We start from the raw sequence: 23141 nt of genomic DNA on the forward strand, positions 1-23141 counted from the left end.
TTCATTCTGCGCGGTCCGGATCTCCCTCGACCGGTCTAGACGTCTTTAACGGCGTTTCCTCTCCCGAGCAGGATCTGAGAGAGGAGTGCATCAAGCTGAAGATGTTGGTGTTCGACCTGGAGAGGCAGAACAGGGCGCTCTGTGAACTCTTTCAACAGAAACTGCCCAACCATCCCACCGCTCACTACCAGGTGAGGGGGTTTGCGCACCTTCAGCACACATGCGGATTCACAAGGAGTCGGCAGAAAGTTGGTGTACGAATGTAAAAACAGGACCGGTCTTTTATTAATCCCGCACCGTCGTGATAAAGCTGCTATCCAGGCTTTTATTTTCCAGCTTATCGCTCCGCTCTACGACCTGTCGTGCTTTTCCCCTCTTTATTTTCCATTTTATTTTAGTGTTAGATAGCACGAGAAACACGTAGAGTTTGAAAAAATCCGCACGCCGAAAGTACTCCAAAAAGAAAGATGATTTATTTTACACAAACACAAAATATGTATTTATAGATAATCTCACATGCATGATGTTTTGAGCAAAACATAGGCTCTTCCTCAGATGCTTACCGGAGATGTTTGTTAACACAGTGTTTCCCAACCACTGTGATGTGCCGCGGAAAAATGCCCAATTTCACCTGATTGGTCCGAAAATTATTTATCCAACGCAAATAATGTGTCTTTCTATGTCAATGTGGGCAGCGTGCCCATTGGATGGCGACGGGTAGTGAATTAACCTGTGCATCAGAGTGATTAGTGACGCTTTGCGTGATACATTTTTAAAATAAAAAGTACTTGTATCTGCGTAAACAAACAGGCAGCGTTGTTGAAAACTACCAAGACGAGTTAGAAAGCAGTGAAAGCTTGCTACAAAGTCGCTGAACTCGTCTCTAAATCCAAACAGCCACACACTGTAGCAAAACATTAATACTACCTGCCGATAAAGTAATTGTAGGAGAGATGCTCGGCTCTGGCGTTGATAAAGAAATAGCCAGAGTTCTCTCAAATAATACCATTTTCAGACATATTGATGACTTCAGACATTGAAAAAAGTGTTCTGGAAAAGTTGCACATCAGTGGGAAATTTGCATTGCAACTTGACGAATCCACAGTTATTAGATATATTAGATTCACATTAAGTAAATTGAGACTACGGTTTCATTGTACTTTGTTAAAAAATGTTTTTAACATATTAATTTGGTGGTGTGCCGTGTGATTTTTCGAATGTAAAATCTGTGCCGTGGCTCAAAAAAAGGTTGGGAAACACTTTTTTAACACACATCTGTGGATTTTTTTTTTGCAAACTCTACTTTTTCGATCCAGCACGCATCCCTAGTTGGGTAGCGGATATGTGTGTGTTTTTTCATTTTTAGCACAGAAACCCATCCGAACTTTCAAACGTCTAATCTGCCGATACCTTTTCGACACTCCTCCCAGTAAAGCGGAGCCACCCAACGCGCACACGTGTACAAATGCATGTTCTCAAACGTTGCTCTCCGCCGCCGCCGCTGTGTAAATATTAGCGTTTGGTTCCGATACCTAAAACCGGATGGAGCTGCTACTTGCTTGTTCCCCCCCTCAGCCTGGTTCTGTCAAACACTGCTGAGCAAAGGATCTCAGGCTCCCCCCCCCCCGCCGCTCTATATTCTTCCAACAGATGCCGGGGACAAAGCGGCTCCTGGCCCGGGAGTGTATACAATGTCCCGCAGTGTATACAGTGTCATCATAATTGCCTCATGAATCTCCCGTTACAGGTCCAGGCGGGGCCCCTCCCTGATTACAATGCACAGCTGCACAATGACTCCGCCAAGCAGGTGGAGGCCGCACAGACCGAAGCACAAGCCAAGGTGATTATCGCGAGAAAAAAAAATGCGCAGCCGTTTAAGAGCGAAAACGGGGTTGTGTCATAACAGCGGGACGAGAATAGACACCCTACCCCCTCGACGCTTGTGACGTTTCGGGCTATTCTGACATTTTCTCTATTGTTGTCGTTAAGAAAGACCCCCTGTCTTATCTCACCCCCGCTGGTTTCCCGTACGCACGCATTGAAAGGTCTCGCCGAGGTTCCCGTGATGTTTGCGCTGATACGTGTCTTTTTTCTCTCCGAAGGGAAATGGTTACCGCACACAGCACGCCTCCCCGGGGCCCCGCGGCCCCGCCGCCTCCATGGAGGCTCTGTCACCCTTCTTCAAGAAGAAAGCACACATCCTGGAGGTCCTGCGCAAGATGGAGGAGACGGACCCCCTGAAGTTCCACCCGTCCACCACGAGCCTGTCCTTCTGCGACTACAGCCAGGTGCTCATGTCCACGGAAGCCGTCCTGGCCGCCGCAGAGCCGCTGCAGTGCAAAACACCCCTCCACGCGCACTGCCACCGCCCCTGCTCGGACCCCGACGCGCACCAGCACGTCAACGGCGACGGCGCGATGAAGTGCGAAGGCGGGAGCGCCTGCTGTTTGCACTGCAAGAGGAGCCCCGACAGCGCCCCCAAGCCATGCAGCCATGTTTGTAGTCCTTCCTCCGCCACCGAGAGCCACGCGGCTCCCGCGGCCGCTACCAGTGAATGTCACGGTAAGAGCAGAACGGCGGAGTCCGTTCCCCCTTCCAAACAATGCACCAAGAACGACCCCCACCAGCAGCCGGCAGGCGCCACCGCACTGTCATTAATCTCGGAGAACGCCAAGCAGGCCCTGGAGGCGGCGGGAGCGGAGCAGAAGCGTGACGTCTCTGAGGGGGAGCTGACGGGTTTCTGCCCCGTCCCCCACCTACCCGTGACAGAAAACTCCCACTGTGACTCTGAAATGAGCGAAGGCCTTCACGAAGGCCCGGTCGACGCCTCCCCTCACGACCCCTCGTTGGCGCAGGAGAAAGACGGCGCAGACCAGGAGGCGTCCTCCGTCCGGGCCGGTGCCTCCCTCAGCCCCAGCTCCTCCTGCCTCAGTGACGTCAAAGCGGCCGCCATCAACTCCCCGTCCAAACTGCTCAAGTTCCTGAAGATCCCCTCCATAGGGGAGAAGTCCCAGGCCGCCACCCCCGCTGTTCGTCTGAGCCCCCAACTCACCCGCAACTCCAGGATCCCCTGTCGCACCAACAATTACGAGGTCTATCACTCCCCCGTCCCCACCCGCAGAGCCACCACCACCGAGAGGTGCAGGCAGCCTCCGCCTCCGCCCTCCAGATCGGAGTCGTACCCCGCCACCCACTCTGCACCGACGTCCCCGCCGCAACCCGAAGATGCCTGCGCCCTGCCCAGCAAGGACGTAAGCTACAGCAGCCTCTCCGCTCCCAAGGGCGCCGGCGCGAAGACGGGCGCTCCCTCGTCCGCATCCTCCTCATCGCCCAAAGTCTCTCAGAGGGTCCCCCATTACGAAAATGTCTGCGACATCTCAACCGGCTCCAGGGAGGAGGACGCGACACAAGCTCTCGAGAAAAGAACCACGCTTCCGTCGCAGGTGAAAGCCACGGGCGGCGAGAGGAAGCTCGTCAAGTCGCTGCCAGAGAGCGTCCTCGGCTCGTCCCCCCAGCGGAAGCAGTCCTCGTCGTCCACGTCGGAGTCGTCGTCGGACGAGGAGGAGGACTCCGACAGCCCGGTTTGGGTCAACCACCACAGTCTGCCCAACGCCTCTGCCATCGGGAAAGCCCAGAGCAGAGCCAACTACCCGCGACCCAGAGAGAAGCAGGAGATGGACGCGAGGGAGGCATCGGCACAGAACCCAGAGGTCAACCAGGCGCCGCCTCCGCCCCCGGCCAGAAGGAACGACGGCTCGTCCATTCCAAAGAGGCCGACGGCGGGTCCCGCCCGGCCCCCGGGGGACTCCAGCCACCACGCTTTCAAGGACAGGCTGGCCGCGCTGGGCAAGCTGAGGAGCTCGGAGGACCTGCAGGTCGGTCTGAGGCCGATGGAAGGCGCGAACGACGGTGGCGGCGGCGGCTACAGCGAGGAGAGGAGCAAGACGGCGGAGAGACCCGCCGAGCTTCAGAGAGATGAGCAGAGACATTCCAAGTACACCGACTCGCTGGACGGGAAATCCAGAGGGATCGGCGGCGGCGGGTTGAAATACCCCGGGTCGTCTCAGCTCCACGAGCAGGGGCTCAAACCGCCGCCGTCAGCGATGGTTAAACAGACGGAAGGCTCAAAGAGCAAAATCGGCCTCCCCTCGCCCAACGCCGACACCCCGCAGGTCCTACGCAATAACATCAAATGCCCCGGCTCCTTGAATCTCGCTTACAACGTAAAATCCGCCCCTCACAGTAGCAACAGTCCAAACAAAATACCCCCAAAGTCTCCGTCTAAACCCTGCCAGGGCCCCCCCGTGCACAGAGCGGGGAAGCCCTCCGAGGCCCCCCGCTACTCGTCCAAATCCGAGGAGAGGGCGAAAATCGGCGGGAAGGGGAAGAAGAACCCCATGTACGGGGACAGCCTCCCGCCGCCTCCTCCGAGGCCCCCGACGTCCGAGGGCGAGAAGCCGCCGCAGCAGCCGTCCGTCAGCCCGCAGTCCGCCATCGAGCAGAAGGTGATGAAGGGCATCGAGGAGAACGTGCTGAAACTTCAGGAGCAGGACCGGGGCGGGCAGGGCGGCGAGGTCAAACAGAAGGCCTCCAACGGCATCGCCAGCTGGTTCGGCCTGAAGAAGAGCAAGCTGCCCGCGCTGAGCCGCAAGACCGACGCGGCCAAGACCAAGGACGAGAAGAAGGAGTGGAAGATCAACATCCCCTCCGTGGGCAGGGACTCGGTCAAAATGGCCACCAGGTGCAAGGAAGGCGTGGAGGGGCTGAACATCTCCACGCTGATGGAGAAGGCCGAGGGGCTGAGGAGGGCGCTGGAGGAGGAGAGGGCGTACGTGGAGAGGTCGGGCAGGGGTCACTCCTGCGAGGTGGTGATGGACCAAGCTCAGGGACAGCTGGCTGTCATGTACAGAGGAGCGCGCTCCGACAATTTCATGCAACAGCTGCTAAACAGGTGAGGACGTGAGATCGAGCGACGGTTTCGAGGAGTCCCCGTCATTCCTGGCTGGCGATCCGACCCCGGATCGGCTCCGCCCCCGATAAACGGAGGCGTGACGACAGGAAGCGATCCCGACATCGCTCATTTACTCATTCATTATTTATTACCACTTATCATCGGGCGAGAGGCGGGTTACCAGCCAATCAAAGGGCTGCTTATAGAGACGTACAGCCGTTCATTCACTCATTCATCCATCACATATGTACGCGTACAACCATTCACTCGGCCCCCTGTTGGAATCGAATCAGGGACCTTCTCGCTGTGCGTCTGAAGCGCTGACCACCGCAACAATAAACAAATAAACACCGCACGTCTCCACTACGTTCCAGTGATTGTCATACTGGCGGTTTTTCTCAGTCGGTGTCGTAAAGAAAACGTAAACGCCGACCTCTCTGTTCACATCGCAGTGTAGGATTCTTCCTTTTCGGATCTCGGAGAATCGGACCGAGCGCGTGTGTTTTATGCCGACAGAGTGGACGGAAAGGAGATGATCTGCGTCCCGCAGCGCCGGCTCTCGTTCGACTGCAAGACGTCCAAGCCGGTGTTCAGTCAGCAGGGAGACCTCATCAGTCACACCTCCAGTCGAGAAGACATGGAAAAGGTCCCTTTTTTTCCCCCCCTTTGCTGTAAAATAAGAGAAAGATGTAGAAAAATGGGATTCAGTCCGTAAATCCTCTGGTTCTTTCACACACAGGGATCGGAGCGAATCGCCAAGGTCACCTCAGACGAGAACCTGGCAGAGTCGGTCCACTCTCAGCTTTTCGCAGGTAAGTTGTTTTTGGGGGGACGCTGCCAGGAATTAGTCCGAAGCCAGGAATTGCATCTGGCCTCCTAAGACCAGGGGAAGATCAGACCCCGTTAGTCTTTCTAGTAAACAAGAACTAGCAAATATGTCAAGTCAGAGTGGTCTCAGGTCCCTTCCCACGTAGAGCAAGTCTGGTTAACACTCTTTAAAATACAGAAACTCAACATTCCCCAAATGGATGCGGGTGGGATTCTGCATCGACCGGTTCGGGTTAGAAAGAGAGAGAAGGTCAGCGATAGAAAGCAAAGGGCGTGATGGAGGCAGAGGGAGTCAGAAGAGTAGGAGGGACAGCCATGAATGATCGCTTACTGATAATAACATCGGCGCTAACAGCTACATGCTAATAGCTGACATGATGCAATGATCGCTTTAATATTCATAAAAGAAATAGTAATAATAGGCATCTGGGTGGAATGCTGCTCGGGAAATTGATGATAAAGGGACGCGAGTGTAGGACAGGATGAGTTTATGGAATGACAGAAGTGCATTATGGGATATTTTTTTTCCAAGATGCCGTTAGAGGACGGCAGCCTGTCACAACAGCTCCGATTATTTTTCATTTTACATTCTGTTGTCCATTCTTATCCTTGCCGTTGCTGCCGTTGTTGTTTTCTCTGCTGTTTATTTGTGGATGTCTTTTGCTATTTTCTAATTTTCGAATATTTATATTCATATTTATTGACACTATCACTGTTATGCTGTTGTGACGAAAAAATTTCCCCTATGGGGATCAATAAAGTAGATATCTTATCTGATATACCTTAGCAGAGTAGGCCCCCAGCAGCATACTGGATTAAACATTCAAAACTTGTACAGAAAATCTTTCGTCCCAACATAATTACTTAAATTATACTTGATTGCTTTTTCTTTTTGCGGGTGGGGTGCGACTAAACCCTGTTTCGAGTTGAAGGCAATTTTTAGTTGATTTAAAGTGATTTGACTCTCTGATGGTTCTAGACAACTTTCTGATTATTTTGGAAACGGTTGAAGGGACCCACAGATCTAATTTACCAAAATATTAAGAAACTGGAAAAAAAGCAAAAAAACATCGATTTGGATGTTAAAGCCGTTAGTCACGCTTTTCAAATTGAATACCTTGTTTAAGTTTTCAGTTGAGGATTTATATACGCATAGAACAGCCAGGGACTCACTTGAACAAACTGTTGAATTAATAGCCGCCCTCATAAATCATACTTTTTGGTAATAAACATTTAATTCAAGATGATGTCATGATTAATTAATTCATCCGTTCTCTAAACTATTCTCATCACAGGGCCACATAGAGAGACACAACCATTCTCCCTCATTTACATTTACGAATGGAGATATAAAACTATTCATTTATTCATTCACACGTAATTCAGTAGTCCCTCGCCATAGTATACCTTTCCCAGTCTGACTGTATCGCTTATTTTTAACGTTTTAATCTAATTTTATATATAAAACTATGTAACTATATAAAACTATAAAACTATATAACTATATAGATATAAAACTATTTATTTATTCATTCACACGTAATTCAGTAGACCCTCACCATAGCATACCTTTCCCAGTCTCACTGTATTGCGTATTTTTAGCGTTTTAATCCAATTTTATATCGCTATATCACAGTTTTTTAGCTGTATAAGTGTATTTTTATATTTATTATTTCAATGGTAAAATAAGCATTTTCTAAGGTGGTGACTTGAGCACTGGCAGTGTTACTCTGCGGTGTTGTGTTTGTGTTGAATTATCCGTGAACGTTTTATATTTTTTTTAACTTTGTTACCGAACCTAAGCAGCAGAGGAAGACGTGAACCAGGTTAATAAGAGTGTGGGGAGGGCCATCAATGTTTTAAATATATAAAGTTATAAAATAAAAACATGGTAGCTACTTTGCAGATTTTTGTTTTTTGCAACGAATTTTCAAATATTGGTACATGTCGGGGGCCGGACTGGTGGCGATGTTTATTGAAATGACCTTATTGCACATATTAAGCTTGGAATTAACCAAGCCGATTATCTGTTGTCTATAAAACAACATTAATCATCAAATAAGCGATACAAAAAAAGATAGAACAAATAATTAAATTGTATTTATTCCTCATGGCTCTATCTGCAAGTTCCACAGAATAAATCTAAGGGGAAGCATTTTTCTAAAGCTAAAAAATGATTCGCTTCAATGAAATTTGTAATGTTCAAAAAATTATACAAAAATGAAACTGCGATACAAACGGAAAATAGATTGAAGCTCAGTTTGCTGCTGTGTGACGCCGACACAACTCTGCCTTTTACCAAGGCGGACAGACACTGGAAAACCCCTGTTCTCATAGTCCACCTTATATTTACGACGTTTTTCGGGGAAGAGAGGTGGTTGAAAGTCGACGAGTAATTCCAAAACGCTGCTGATGAACAAGTGGGTTTGGCCCGCGCATAAAAATGAAATAAGAAACGTCGCCCGCCAGTCAGAATAATCGCCCACCCCTGAGTTGAACCTTCATTTTAAATGACATCAAAACCACACAATTGACAAAATATATATATTAAAAAAAAAAAAAAAATCTGAAAAAAAATTTAATTTTTTTTGTTGAAATTAAAAAAAAAATGCTGATGAACAAGTGAGGCTCGCAGACCCACGATCGCCATGCCAACACACACTGGCAGTGCATCGTGGGACTTGTAATATTATGATAGCGGTGCAATACACTGGCAGGCCAGCCTTAATAGTAATTAGTCAGAATCACAAAGATTATTGATTCGCGTGCCGGATTGAGTTTGAGTTTCTAACCAGGGAACATCTTGCGACGCTATTTTTACCCAAAGAAAGCTTTCCCAACGTTTGTCAGAGGGATCTATACTGGTCCTTTTTCTTTATTTCACCCCCTGTGCGGAGCTGTAATCCGCAGTCAGATGCGTTAAAAATAAAAAACACACTTGTAATTTTTCCCGTTTTAAATCCCGTAAATCCGCGCCAAAGACTATCTTTACACTTTGGACCGAAGAGAAGCGACTCCGAGGTTCAGGTTTTCATCCCCGCGTTTATTACGTCTCACTTCCTGGAATTTTGTTTTTAACTCTTTTAAACTCGTCCCCCCCCCACCCCCTTCTCCCCCGCAGGATCCGGCGCTTCCACGTACACCCTGGACAGCGGCATCGGCACCTTCCCCCTCCCCGACTGCAGCAGCGGCGCCGCGGGTCGGGGTCTTTCCAAGATGAGGGCGGAGCACCACCCCTCCGGTTCGCCGGGTCGGGCCGGACGGCGGGCGCGTACCCTGGAGAGAGAGCTGACCTCCCAGGAGGAGTGTTACGCCGCTCACAAACAGCTCATCCCCACCATCCAGTACAGCTCCATGATCGAAGGGAGAGGCTCGGCCGGCGTGATCCGAGAAGGTAACGCTCCGAAGGCGCCGTCGCGGGGGGAGGGGGGGGGGGGGGGGTTACTTGTTAAATGTTTATAATGAGATGAAGAAATGGTGATGGTGTCATTTTTAACTGAATGTCGCCGTTTTTGTTTTTTTTTTTTAATCCGTCTCAGTCTCTGCAAAACCTGGAAAACTGTTCACCCGTCAGGAAGTCTTGAAAAGGAGAGACAAGCTGGAAATGCTTGTTTGGTCATCAAATATTATAACCTGTTAAACCAGACATTTTACGCATCCGGCCCGTTTTGCTTTTTTTATCAGCCCCGCCAAACTATTTTTTTTGGAATATTTAAACAAGTAGTATCAATCAATATTGAATTTAGAAACCCCTTACTTTTTTCCTTTTTTTTTCAATTTTGCATGTATGATTAAACATGATCATTAATGATTTTAAAGTTCAAAGAAAATGCTTAAAAAATGTAAATATTTAAGTCGCAAATTTTCTTTTTGTTCAATTTACATGATACTAGTTGGCTCGCGCATAAAAATGAAATAAGAAATGTGGCCCAAATAATTGCCCACCCCTGGGTTGAACCTTCATTTTAAAAGACATTGAAACCACACAATTGGCATATATATATATATATATTAATCATATTTGATCATATATATATATATATATGATTTTTTTATTTCAACAAAGAAATTTGAATTTTTCCCCAGATTTTTATTTTTTATATATATATATATATATATATATATAAAATAAAAATTTAATAAAAAAAAAAATCTCAAAACTTCAATACATATATATATATATATATACATACATAAAATAAAATTTTCATTTTTAAAAATAAAAATTTGAATTTTTTCTCAGAAAAAAATTCAAATTTCTTCATTGAAATTAAAAAAAGAATCATATATATATATATATATATATATATATATTGAATTTTTGAGATTTTTTTTTTTAAATGAAATTTTTGTATATATAATAAAAATCTGGGGAAAAATTCAAATGTCTTCATTGAAATAAAAAAAAAATCTCTTGATTCATGCTGACTTGAGGAAGGAGTTCAATTCACTCAGTCTAGATGTTTCCTGCTGGAGCTCGGCCTCATATCCGTGTTTGTTCACGCCGTCTCTCCCGTCCGCCTCAGACAAGGACGCCCACGGGCCCAACGTGTTCTCTCCACGCTCCAAGACCTGGACCTTCCCCAGCCTGAAGACGCCGGCGGGACCCGCCGAGGTGTACCTGGCCGTGGAGGAGGAAGAGGAGGAGACCGTGTCCTTCGGCTCACCGTTCAGAGCGGTAAGGACGGGGTCTGGAAACAGAACACGCCTCGCCATGCGGTCGGTCCCCGAAAAAGGATCGCACATGTCTCGTCGCCGGCAGCGTCCTTTATTTTTAACTGAGGTTTTATTGTGTCGTTTTGGAAAATATTTGCTAAAATATCCTTTAAGGGCGGCGGAATTGTCAGTTCTGTTTTGACCCCGGCCGACAAACACGACCGTCTATAAAATTCTCTGAAAATAAAGCCTTACCGGCTAAATGTGTCGGCGTTAATCCTCGTGACTGGAATTATTATCCGTAAGCAACGGTCAGAAGTGGATGAGCAGTGACAAGAAATCACCTAAAGTGTCAGGAAATTGTATTTTCCGATGATTTATACATTTGAAGATCACATCGGCGACGGTGTCCGATTCGGTGTTGAAATAAAACCCGATGATCTCAGAATGACCTGCGGTCTTAACAGTCACCTTAAATTTCATAACCAGGATCTTTTTATCAATTTAAGTGATATTTTGAAATTGAATATCGATTTATGGTTTGAAAAACTGACGATGGTGTTGTTATATTCCTCAAAGAAAGCGAATCGGTCTCTGCTGCAGATATTAAAATGAAAGAGGAGCCCCTCGCGATGCGGCAGGATCGCTCGGCAACCGAAGCGCGACCTTTCATCGATATCCCGACGAAATCAGGAAATTTATTTCTTTTTTCCGCGTCCACCGGCGATCACGCGCCGCTCATTCATTAACACCTTCGATCGTTTCCCGAAGGCGGCGACGACTCACTCGGCCTCGGGGTCTGAACGGGCCGCCGCCTCGGCGCTTATCTGGGTCACTTTGAGACGGCGAACGCTTGGCTATCTGCGGAAATACATTATTAAACCCCTGCGCTCCGTCTTGCATAATCTTAAAAACGCAGAAGCACATTCTGCCCCCACAAATTATTAATCGGCCGGATATTAAAAATTCACATTTTCTTTAACCCATTTTTGCTTTCCGCACCTGAAGGCATTACATAAGACCCGACTAAAGCCCTTCCTCCCCCCCGCGTCTCGTCCTTGCAGAGCCTGAAAGCGGGCGGCCCCTCCTCCAGCCGGGTGGTGGACCCCGCCAGCCTGCCCGTCCCGGCCCAGACGGGGATGAGCCGCCGGGGGAAGACTCGCACCCCCAGCGTCCCCGAGATGAGCCGGGACGCCGGGCTGGAGCTTCTCAGGGAGCGTCCGGAGGAAGCCCTCTCCCCGAGTCGCCCTCAGGTCCTGGAGACCCCCGAGTCGCTCAGCGACTCCCTGTACGACAGTCTGTCGTCCTGCGGCAGCCAGGGATGATCCGGACGGGGAAGGGACGGGCAAAGAGGCCGACTCTCCCCTCTCGCTCCGGCCACGCCTACAGCGCGCCGGCCGCATCGTGACGCCGCTCACCCGCCGCTACTCTTCGAGGAGAAAAAAAAAAAAAAAAAAAAAAGCGTTAACGTCCACAAGAATCCTCCGGCGATGACGCTGCCTCATTGCGTTTCTCTTGTTTGCAAACTGGAAGGACGGATCGACAGACCTCAGGATTTCTAAAAAAAAAAAAAAAACAACAAAAAAAAACAAACAAAAAAAAAAAAAAAACACGCAAAGCCAAAACCCACCCAAATAACAAAGGTTGTTCACCTTTTCACAATCAAACTGCGGACACTTGTCATCAACTCGTGTATCCCGGACTACAGAACGCATGGCCGAGCTAACGGATAGCACAAATGTTGCTCCTGCTAGTTGCTCTTGTTTTGTTTCTCATCCTGGTAGACGAATCTTTACATACATGAAGGAAGCGCCGACTCGTACTGACACGCCCGTTCTCATCATCTCACCTCAGTATGTACTAAAAAAAAAGGAAAAAAATTACGGAGCTCCTTTACAAAAAAAAAAGAATGTCAATGTCTGTGATTAATTGCTAAAATCATGCATCACAATTTCAATGTATAATTTTTTTTTTTTTTTTTTTCTTTGCTCATGTTGATGTTGTTTTGCAACCTGGGAAGGTTGTCAGAATATGTCTGTTTTAAGTCATAATGCATTTAAAGGTAATATATACCAGCAATAATAACAGAGAAGAGAAATGGCTACACTATTCAATGAATATGTATTATTTATTTATTTTAAATGTACATCATTTCGGCCATGGACTTTTTTTTTTTTTTGTAATCTTTCTGTGAATTTTTGCAGTCTCCTCGCTTAGTAGATTTATGTTTATATCTTCTATTTCATTGTCTCTGTTGCGGTTCGTTCCCTAGACGTTAGATCCCATGTACGTACTGCCGTTTTTCAACTTTCTAATTAAAATGTTTTGATTTAATTCTATGTCTAATTGTCATTTTTTTTTAAGTCATAATTTGGGATGTTATAGTATCAGTCAGGCTTTCCTTTAAATAGCGCAGTGCTGAGTAGAACATTTACAAGTTGTTCTTACACTGCAAAAAAACCTACAGTTTTCCTTAAATGGGGTTTTAAATTTTAATTTGAAAAAAATAGTGTGAATTGTTATATCAGCGATCGTAAGAATCTCAATTTTCCATTTTTTGTATCCATATATTTTCTCTAATGTGACACAACTTTTTGTTGAATTTTTGAAGAGGAAAGTGAGCAATTTTTTATGGAAAATTTGAATTTTGCTCTAGACAAACAGGTAGATAAATTTCAGAAAAATAAAATAAAAATAAATAAAAATAAAAATACTTGTAACTTATTGTATATAATTATTATTATTATTGTTATTGCTGTCACCACGAGTTCTACAAACTCCTGTCAAAAAAAAAAGGCAGAAGTTGAAACTTTTACAAAAACATGATTACTCCAATCATAACATTGCAACCGCAACATCCACTTATTAAAATTAGAAATAAATTTACTATAGAAATTAAAATATAGTTCACGCTATTTCAGCAAAACAGCTTGATCCAGCCTCCCTTAAAATCAGTCAAGCTATCTAGCCTAGCCGAAAAACGCAGAGCGTGAATTATTGAAACACTGCCATTCAGTGCAAGACAAATGTACTGTGACATAGGAAAGAGCAATACATTTTTCAAATATATCATATATTTATATTATATATTTATAAATATATATAAGAACAATATATCTTTTTTATATTTCATTGTCAAAGGTCTTCGGGACACACTGATTATGGCTGGTGTACACGTCCCAACAGATTTAAATCCCTGACCCCACCTGAGCAAAGAGGAACCAGGCCTAACCACTTTTTAAAAGTAAGGACAATGAATTTGACCAAGTGGCAGTTTGCTTTTTCGACCTCTGCAGGAATGGCAAGAGCCACTTCCCCCGTTGCTAACCTCATTAAGTAGGGGGAAAAAAAAGCCAGGGTAATTATTAGATGCAACGATTAGGCTATAACAATATTCTCATAATTGATTTCAGTGCTAATCTCTAGCTACCGTGTCACATACATTGTGACAGTACGTATGCACATGTGAATTTACAGACACAATAAACATAAAAAGTCCCCTTTAAAAAATAAGGGTGCTGTATGACATAATATATAATTTTCTGTGTTTATATTTGCTAGACATGGGTCTCAGGAGGAAAATGCAGGGATGGAGAAACGGATGGATGTGGCATGCGAGCCGAACGATTCCCTGAGTCAGAGTGAAGAGGCATCTGCACTATGTCAGACATGGTTAAATATGAAATATTATCCAAATATTAGAATACAGATTACAGAGATTATTGAAAAGGCGGAAATATGAGTGAAAATGCATGGCTTTTTCAATGTCAGAATGCGCATTTTTGGAAATTTGTAGAGCAATATAGGGTTGGCAAAAGCGTAGTTCCGGCAACATCCGATCAAATCGCAAGTTTGAGTAAAATGTTATTTTAATCGAGGAATCAGTAAATATGCAGCTGGCAGTGTATTTTTGGTTTTAATAATTTGAGGCTGTTTAACAGTATGCTACGGATATGCTTGTATCACATGACAGGGTCCCTGTCACAGGGACTGGCTAAACATTTTCCTGAGCACATGTGCTTTTTCAGCATCAGAATCCATTTTAATGGACAAGTATGACCGATCCTACAGCTTCAGGCTTTGATTTTCAGTTTCACCTTAAGGTTAACTGTGATTTTGGTCACTTGGGATTTTGCATCATGAGATTGCTTCTTTAGCAAGCACATAGAGAGAACGGACCTCTAAATAAATGAAAACCTTCCACACAGCTCTTCCTGCGTCACCCATGTTCCCGGATTAAGACGTTTACGCAAAAAGACAATTTATTTATAAGTGTTGCAGAAATGTTCACTGTTGCTATGTAGAAGCTATCCTGAGGCCTCTGTGGGAACGCCAACCAAAGGCTTTCTCCTTAATCACTCTTTTTTTGTGACATTTGAAACATTATCAATAACAATTGTTTTCCCAAAAAGAGAACTGTCCACCAGGTTCTCCAACTGCTCAGTGAAGACAAGGCCAGTCCTCGGTAGTTACGTTCAAAACATTTATTTGAGCAAATGTATCAAATTATTAGTATCATTTTTACATCAATAAAATAAATTCTTCACAGTATACTTTCAAAAAGAAATCGTAAGGTTAACATCACATAATTTGACAAAAAAATGATTTCTAGACAAGCTATCTGGAGAATGTACAAGAGGACAGGGAGAGGCGTCAGTGACTATTTGTCTTCTCCATCCAAGCTCTAAACTACGGACCCACGGCATCCAATCTTCTCCAAACTGCTCTGGTCCGACTCCTGTGGCTCCTGGATTCGGACCTGGTTTCCAGCTCCTCTCCAGCACTTTCCTCAGCTGATATGACACACACTAAACTAACATCCCCCTACTACCTTTTTGAACATAAAAAAAAAAAAAAAGTTTCCTCAAGTTCTGATGTTTTGTTCACAATCCTTGTGACTCCTCTTACACAATTTTCAATTATTTCTTTTTCCTCATTTTAACCGAGTCGTTGAATTTAAACTAAATTTGGGTTAATCTGTTGATTTCGAGACTCAATTAAATTCAAGTTTTGTAAATTAATATTTCAGGACGTTTTCTCTAAATACCGCTTCAGGTCACTTCTAATTAAATTAAAGATTTTTTTTTTGTAGTTTTAAAAGGTTCATTTTCGAACGTGCCTCGTCGATTTACAAAATAAAGATAAATACTTCAGAACATTCTCCTTCTTCCCCAATCCATCTCCATCATAATGTTAGTGTCAGACACACCAGCCCACGGGTCCTGCTCTGAAACCTCAACACACACACTGACTAACAAAAAAAAGTCCGGGGACGTTTTTAAAAGGGGTCGGGAGAGAATCGGGGGGCGGGGGGATGGGACAGCTTTCTGCACGGAACAAAGGAAACCTTCGCAAATGGATGCGTGAAACTATTTGACTTGAAATCAAACGATGATTAGAAGCTCACATGTCTTGCCTATCACGTCTTCAACTTATGGCACTAAATAATGTGAAAACCTTCCTTTAAGTCAGTGACGCTCAGCTGCTGGGAGTCTTCAAAGGGCAACGCTCCCTCCTACAGGCCAAACATGCTCACTGCAGCATTAGTATACTCCACTGCCAAGACGGGACTAGCATTAGTTCATTAACTTACATTCAACCCTTGTAAGTTTCAAACACAAAAAGGAAGAAGAAAGAAAAAAAAAAAAGAAAAAAAATTATAAATCAAATAAATTCCAATAGTATAAGACCACATAGTTGTTAATTCTAGAAATGAAGACAGGTTGAAAAGTATCAAGTGCGTTGCAAATTGTGCCTTTGTTTTGACAGATTTGTTGGTTTTGTTTTGTTTTTTTTTGAGTTGGTTTTTTTTTTTTGATTTTCAGTTTCACAAACAAACATTCTCTACTTCTTCTCCTTCTTCTTGTCCTGAAAAAGGAAAGAGAAATATGGTTTCAGGGCTCAAGACTTCACATGGCTCAAAATTATAAACAGCTCGGATGTCCTGAAACACAATTTAACAGTTTACTCGGGACGCGGTTTTCAACAGTGCGTTGCTTTGTGACCGTGCCTGAGGAGCGCCCCCTCCTGGCCCTTATTAAATCTTAAAAATATCTCAATTATTGAAGATATAGAGATTACTTGCGGTTTCTGGTTGAATTTGAGTAATAATATTTTCATCTTATCTGCTGCTTCAGTTAATTCGTTTTTTAAATGTTTAGGGTTTTTTTTCCCCCCCTTTCTTGGACGGTCAGACGCCACTTTGCAGACATCTAGGTAAACCGTAGCTTATCTGTATATACTCTTTATTTCATTAAACTCAACTCTTCAACGCTTGTTTACAGGCACAAGAGGAAGCTTTTGACAAACAGAAGGGGAACTTATAAGCATTTTGAATTGACAGCGTAAGATGAGCTATTTCCCCTTTCATTTGTTGTCGACAAGAAAATTAAACTGGACATTTTTTTTGACTTAAAAGAAAGGCCTATTGCCGGTACCTTGTCGTTCATGGCGAGGATAACCATCAGTTTCCTGAAAATGGTGATAAAATCCAGGAACAAGTCCACACAGTGCCTTCAAACACAGAGCGGAAGTATCCTACGGTTAGATGTCGTTTCTCGGAAAAGAAATAAACGGCGACTACAGAATGTGCACAGTGACACGCGGCGCGTCCTCACCAGACATAATCCTTGTCTCCGTTCTCTGCTTTCTCAATGATGAGCTGAGTGTCAAACAGGACGAAGCCGCACATGATGAGCAGTCCGAGGTACATGTGTGCCTGTCGGTGGAAATAACAACGTTTCGGGAAAATTAAGAGCAAATTCTAAAATCCACTGTGTGTGTGTGTGGTTTGCTCGGCTACCTTGAACAGCATGACGGAGCCGAAGAACATGTTCATCAGGGACATGAGGAAGAGGAGGGAGAGACCGGACATCAGGGTGCCTGGAGGGACAAACGGGCTGACATGAGGGCTGGAGAACGCGGACGCATTCAGAGGCTCCTTTTTAAAATGTCAATAAGCCGCTCTGTGTCCGATATACAGAACAAATCTATGGAGGGTGTTTACCCCTGGTGAATACCAGTTCTATTTGTCCACCAATTCTATTCTTTTTTTGGGGGGGGGCGGGGGGGGGGATTACAAATCATTTTGTTTAACTCCAACAAGGGATTAGGACATTGATTCCCGCTCAAGATGTAACATCTGTCTTCTTAAGTCCTCCTGACTTCAAATGAACACTATTTCAACAGATGGGGATTTTAAGCAGAGGTCTTCCTAACTTTCATATTCATTTTCAAGTGGATGCTAAAAATAAAATTGGACACCAAAAAAACTGAAATCAAATAGTTTTCCCCTGGACATTAAAACTACATTTCACATTATTCACTCTGCCCTGTATTAAGTTTTATTCCTTTGCATTCTCAGGTAGAGTAATACATGTTAACAGATCAGACAAAACAAAGAGTGATCTGAAACCAAATTTAGACTTCACCTCCCAGGAACAGGTAGCTCCTGCGTTTGGCATAGAGGGCGCTGAGGGTGAAGCTGATGAAGATCACGGAGGTTCCCATGAAGGCTGTCACAATGATGCTAAGGAGAGGGGAGGAAGAAGAAACTGGAGATCACATCTTCAACCATCTGACAACCCAAAAAAAATGTTCAGCGTTTGGCTCCAGACACTCAAACTAACAACCTGCAACATGACAGCGAGTGTTGTCTTCTAAATGCTCTGAAATGTTATGTTTGAGTAAACAAGGCGTTACATAATGTGTATTTTTCATTCACATGTAAAACACTGGATTTAGTCTTTTTTACAAATCCAGAAAGCAGTCTTTTACAAGGATGAGTTTAAAAGGTCCGTGAGATTCGCGGCTAAAAACAGGTGTGACGGAGCTGGGGATGTTGACATTGTGAGATGTGCTGTCTCATGGTGACCAAGCAGACAACACCAAGGCATCAGCAGGGGTAGTTTTTTTTCGTTTTTTGGGGAGTGCGGGAGGTCAATTCACTCAACTTGACTTAATGAGATCATCAAATTGCAATGCGGCAGGCAGCGGCGGAGTTTGTTTTAGTAGGTCATAAAGGACTATGCAAATATGAACGCCAGTCTGACTAGATTAAAAATAAAACAGCTGAAAACCGACACATTATAGAAGTCTTGTAAAAAGCTGTAAATCTAAATGCTTACATGGGCAATGAAAATAAAAAAACACCAAAATCGGCCCACATTGCGTGAGTTTATTTTATGCAGCTGTGAGCTGCAAGTGTGTAACAGCACAAGACTAATCATTTGCATACCTGGGATTGACAGCGATGATGAAGTCCAGTGTTGGGCCGAGGCCAACGCCTGGGGGGGCAGGAAGGCAAACAGTGCTTTTTACATCCCATTGTGTCACCAAACACTACTTTGCTTACAGGACAAACAAATACTAAAGGTCTTCACGGTTTCAAACTTATATGTGTCAGTTTACCGGTGAGGAAGGCAAACCCTGCGAGGATGGCCAGCCTCTTCTTTTCTGTCTCGGGGTTGTGTGGCGTCATGGCGAGCCAGATCATCATTCCCAGGGAGCCGAGCACAGACAGCATGCCGCCCTGGCAACAACAACAGGGTCACGAATGAGACCTCATTTGTGGTAATTGATTCAACATTCAAATCTTGAGGTTTCTGGTTCTCTCTCTTTCAAGAAAAAAAAAAAGAAAAGTAATGTCCATTTTCAAATTCCTTCTTCATACAAAATAATGACAAAGTATTCATTTTTCAGTTAATGTGATTGATATAGAAAAAAAAATTATCGCATGTCAAAAATGTGATTGTATGCATACAGCCAGCTGGACATCAAGGTTGTTCAGACATTGATTTTGGTTAAACTTGACTTGTGACGTCCACGGCAGGACGTATAATGACAGCTGACACTGATATTGACTTAAATAACAAACTGAATTTTAATACTGGATTATAACTAAGACAGGATTTTTCACTTCTGACGGATACTCTGTCATCTGTTTATGTGACTGAGATGAACTTTGACACCAGGTGTGGATGGTATACAGATGTTCAATGGTGTAATTTGTTCAAATCAGCCTGTGGGACAGTTAGAGCGTAAATCCGTATGATGAGTAAAACAATAATTGGAGCATTTGACATACAGAGTAAGACAAGTCGCTGTAGGTATTTCTGTTCTTTATATTGGAGGATCCAAATGAGCAATTTTTTTTCTTTTCTTAAATTTTTAGATCAGGTCTGGAAATCTAAACATGGTTGATTTACTGACAGCAGAATGTTTCATAACAGAAGGAACAAGTCATTGAGATGAGGACAACATTCTTTGGAGAATAAAGCTCTTATCTAAGAAACTTAGTTAGGCTTATCACAATCACACTGTGCACTTCAGTCTGATGTAAACAATGGGCAAAGGGCAAACCTTGAAACCCGTGACTATGGGCACTGGTCTGACTAGACCTGTAAATATGTGATCCGTCCACCTGCCATTTCTAAACATTTCAAGAATTGTGGCTGACCTCATTGAATCCAGGCTTCAAAAACCTGAACTGTTGTAAACCCCAGAATACAGCTGCCGTCCCAACCTACATGACACATGTGATTTACCATTTGTCCCACACTAACACGTAGCAACACAACAATTGCACATAAAAATGGCTCCTGATGTTTCTGGACACGCACCATCACCACAAAGTCCCTTCACTTTGCCTGCGCAGAATTTGTCCAGACCAGACAAGGTTATGTTTTTGCTACAAACTTCCATTCAGCCGAACTAGAGCTTCAGCAACAGAACAGGAGCGTGGGAGTTCTGGTTCCTCCTCCAAACATCATCTCATTATTATTACATGAAACAAACCTTGAGGTGACCAAAAAAATGATTTCTGGCTGCTATTTATTGCCTGAATGACATCTACATTCAAGAGGTGGAAATTTATCAACTCTACAGTGAGCTCAAAAATAAAGGTGTTCATAAAAATGCCAAATCAAGTCCAAATTATTAGAAGGCTAGCTAAAATGTCTGAATCACTTGAACATCTGCAAGAAATTACAAATTAGAAATTTTAACAGAACTGCCAATATGGCAAATAAACCTCAAGCATAGGTTTTGATATATACTGATATCTAACAACTGGGCCCCCGATATTTTTTTTTCCTCCTCTATTTCATCCAACACTAATGCAAGATTCTGGGTGAGAGAACTGACAATCACGACCTGTCCAAACGATCCACAGTCGATAATAGAGTGCCTTGAAAATTAATATAGCTGGATGGTCTTTGAAAATGCTGAATGTACCGATGATTAATAAGAGGCATCTGCATAGTACCAACACTAAAATTACACTAGATCAGGACTAGTGTTAGATCAGGGACCACTTAGCAGGTGTTACCTGGAAGAGGCGTGTGACGACATGGACGTAGGAGCCGGCGGCAGCCACAAACATACACACAGCCAAGCTGGAGTACACATTCTTCAGATGCACCTGGGTGGAATGAGATCTACAAAAAAAAAAAATCATCTCACTAAAGAGCTGAGCTGAATAATAGAAACACAAGTTGAATCATATAAAAACATGCCTGACATGCATCACAAAGTAAGCTGTTTACATACATCTGAGAGAACTTGAATAGGGCATCAAAGTTGATGCTGCGGTCAAACACGTTCATGATGGAACCCAGAGGTGAGGTCTGCAAGAATTGGGAGAATGTTAAACAACCCATGATGGTTAGAGTCACAATTGAAACTGTCCTGCAGCTCCTGCTGTGAGACATCTGTCTTCCTCTGTGAGGTTTACAGTGAACCTGGACGTGCAGGTAAACTGTGTTTGTGAGACGCTCGCTGACACTGTGATGCCACTTTGTGATGTTAGCTTGTGACGTCGCCTCAAAACACAGCCATTGTGCCGTCTAACCAGGCATTGAGGGACAACTAGAAACTTAGATTTCTTCCAAGTGATTTTGGATGTGTTTGAAATGTCAGATGGACTCTATTAGCATCTCACTTGCCACTATCATGATATGACTAATACTACTGACATATTTGGCAAACAATTGTTTTTCGCATTCCTGCTTGGAAATGAACATATTCACAGATATTGTTAACTTACCCTAAATCTAAAATGGAAAAAAAATCTGTCCTGCCTTCTTCGGCATCTGCTTCCATTGAGATGTTTGTAAAATTCAGATATTGAATTCAATATTGTGGTCAAATCAAGAAAATACCCTTTTATCCCCATACATTATTATTGTGCATCACCATAACCTTTCCTGCTATTCAGTAAAATTATTATTTTATGTTGTAAAATAATCATGTGGCACGATTTTCCTAAAAAACTATGCAGTACTAACAGAAGGCTATATAAATATTGTCACAATATTACACACAACAGGACAAGCCTATTCACATGGGAGGAGTAAAGCAAATCTGATCGGTTTAAGCAAACAAAAACTAGCACTTGGTAATTTCAACACAGTTCTCAAATTTCCACTGCAACGCTAGTTTCTACTTTTGCTTTTTTATATTTGCCTCAAGGGAGGACTTTCACATCGGTTTATTTTTATACGAATATGAACGCATTGAGATTATATTACGTCTCCCAGCAGTTTATAGTAACCCAAAGTTTTCCCGGCTCACATAATGGACCTATAAATCACAAAATATGAAGAACAGTTCAAGCTAAATGCGGGTTTGTGGTATTAAGTTGCACAACAGGCTAAAGCGCTACGTGCCATAACTAGCATACCTTTGTGATCAACAAGCGGTCGGACCGGGGCGCCGACTGACCCGACCCCTTGACCGAACAAAACCCGGCCTGAAAGCAATATCAAGTGGGCCGCCAGGCGAGGAGTGAAGCAACAATTCGCCAGCCTGGTGTTGAATCGTACTATTTCTTAAAAACAGGCTGCTAGCCAGTGCTAGCTGGATAGCTAGCACCTAGCATAGCTATCTAACGTCCGCTAGTCTGTCAACACGACTCGGCGTCCTGTGAATTCGAGGCCTAAAAACGCGAACGACCCCGCAGCTAAAGAGAATACACAGCATCGGAGCGGCGTTGGCACAAAAATACGACACCTACCTTGCGCTCGGCGGGAGCTCCAAATGGTTCGCTTCGGCTGCGTTTTCGTTGCGGGTTCCGTCGGACTTCTTGTCAGCTCAAACAGGACGTGTCAGAGTGGCCTGCTGATGTCACCATGGAAACGCCCAGAATATTGTAGTCCCTTTTCGCAGCGGAAGGGAACCCTCTGGCGATGTTTTTAATGTCACGGAATAACGTGAAGAACGGTTTAATTTTTTTTACTATCCACAAGCCCGCCCCAGTGTTGTACTAGTTTTAAATAAAGAATGGTATTGAAAAATATCAAAACACATGCGCACATACGCACACCCACACAAACAACTTCCTGGTATGTCACCCTCCGCCGTACACCTAAAATGGCCGACATGGTTGTAAACTGGCATTAAGCAGCTGCAGGACACTTGCTCTTGTTGATTACTTAGCGATGCGAGAAATTATTTTAAGAAACGAAGTCAAATAAGTGCATATATTTTAAAATACAATTATTAAATAATGCTGCCAATACTCGGAAGTATCACGATGACATATTAAGTGTATAATCTGAAGACAAAGACGCACCCCATACTAGATATTGGACAGTAAGCATGTGAAGGTAAGAGTTTTTAAAGAGAAGTTGATCCCATGATTTTTGTGGCAGCTTTGTCTGTGTATGTATATATATTTAAATACATGAGTGCGTGAATATGCACGGCC

The 23141-nt window shown here is 44.0% G+C and overlaps 2 protein-coding genes across 4 annotated transcripts in view; one reads left to right on the plus strand and one right to left on the minus strand.

The window, feature by feature from the left end:
* Positions 1-12769, plus strand: part of nckap5l (NCK-associated protein 5-like) — a 37640-nt gene extending 24871 nt beyond the window's left edge. For 2 of the 3 annotated variants that reach the window (XM_086159861.1, XM_086159862.1), the window contains exons 6-13: positions 72-191; positions 1748-1839; positions 2099-4951; positions 5468-5597; positions 5691-5763; positions 8901-9173; positions 10306-10457; positions 11500-12769. In XM_086159861.1, the coding sequence (XP_086015987.1) occupies positions 72-191; positions 1748-1839; positions 2099-4951; positions 5468-5597; positions 5691-5763; positions 8901-9173; positions 10306-10457; positions 11500-11760 (3954 nt within the window). In that variant the 3' untranslated portion in view covers positions 11761-12769. Of the gene's footprint in view, positions 1-71; positions 192-1747; positions 1841-2098; positions 4952-5467; positions 5598-5690; positions 5764-8900; positions 9174-10305; positions 10458-11499 lie in introns of all 3 variants that reach the window. The other variant, XM_086159863.1, reaches the window with a different exon arrangement.
* Positions 12770-14904: 2135 nt separating this feature from the next.
* tmbim6 (transmembrane BAX inhibitor motif containing 6) lies at positions 14905-22600 on the minus strand. Its single transcript, XM_086159865.1, has 10 exons — positions 22449-22600; positions 20984-21060; positions 20763-20871; positions 18845-18965; positions 18672-18720; positions 17866-17963; positions 17238-17317; positions 17053-17153; positions 16873-16948; positions 14905-16303 (listed from the first exon to the last, which is right to left on the minus strand). The coding sequence occupies exons 2-10, from the start codon at positions 21037-21039 to the stop codon at positions 16280-16282; spliced, it is 714 nt and encodes a 237-aa protein (XP_086015991.1). The 5' UTR covers positions 21040-21060; positions 22449-22600; the 3' UTR covers positions 14905-16279.
* Between the last annotated feature and the right edge of the window lie 541 nt (positions 22601-23141).

This window comes from Fistularia commersonii, chromosome 14, assembly GCF_037954325.1.
Source record: "Fistularia commersonii isolate RoL2024-O1a breed Wild chromosome 14, RoL_Fcom_v1.0, whole genome shotgun sequence".
NCBI lineage: Eukaryota > Metazoa > Chordata > Actinopteri > Syngnathiformes > Fistulariidae > Fistularia > Fistularia commersonii.

Coding starts and splice junctions, on each gene's coding strand:
- tmbim6 (XM_086159865.1), bottom strand. CDS start 21,039: ATGAACGTGTTTGACCGCAGCATCAACTTTGATGCCCTATTCAAGTTC. Junction 18,721..18,844: donor AGGGTTTGCCTTCCTCACCG/GTAAACTGACAC, acceptor CTGCCCCCCCAG/GCGTTGGCCTCGGCCCAACA. Junction 16,304..16,872: donor TCCTCGCCATGAACGACAAG/GTACCGGCAATA, acceptor TTCCTTTTTCAG/GACAAGAAGAAGGAGAAGAA.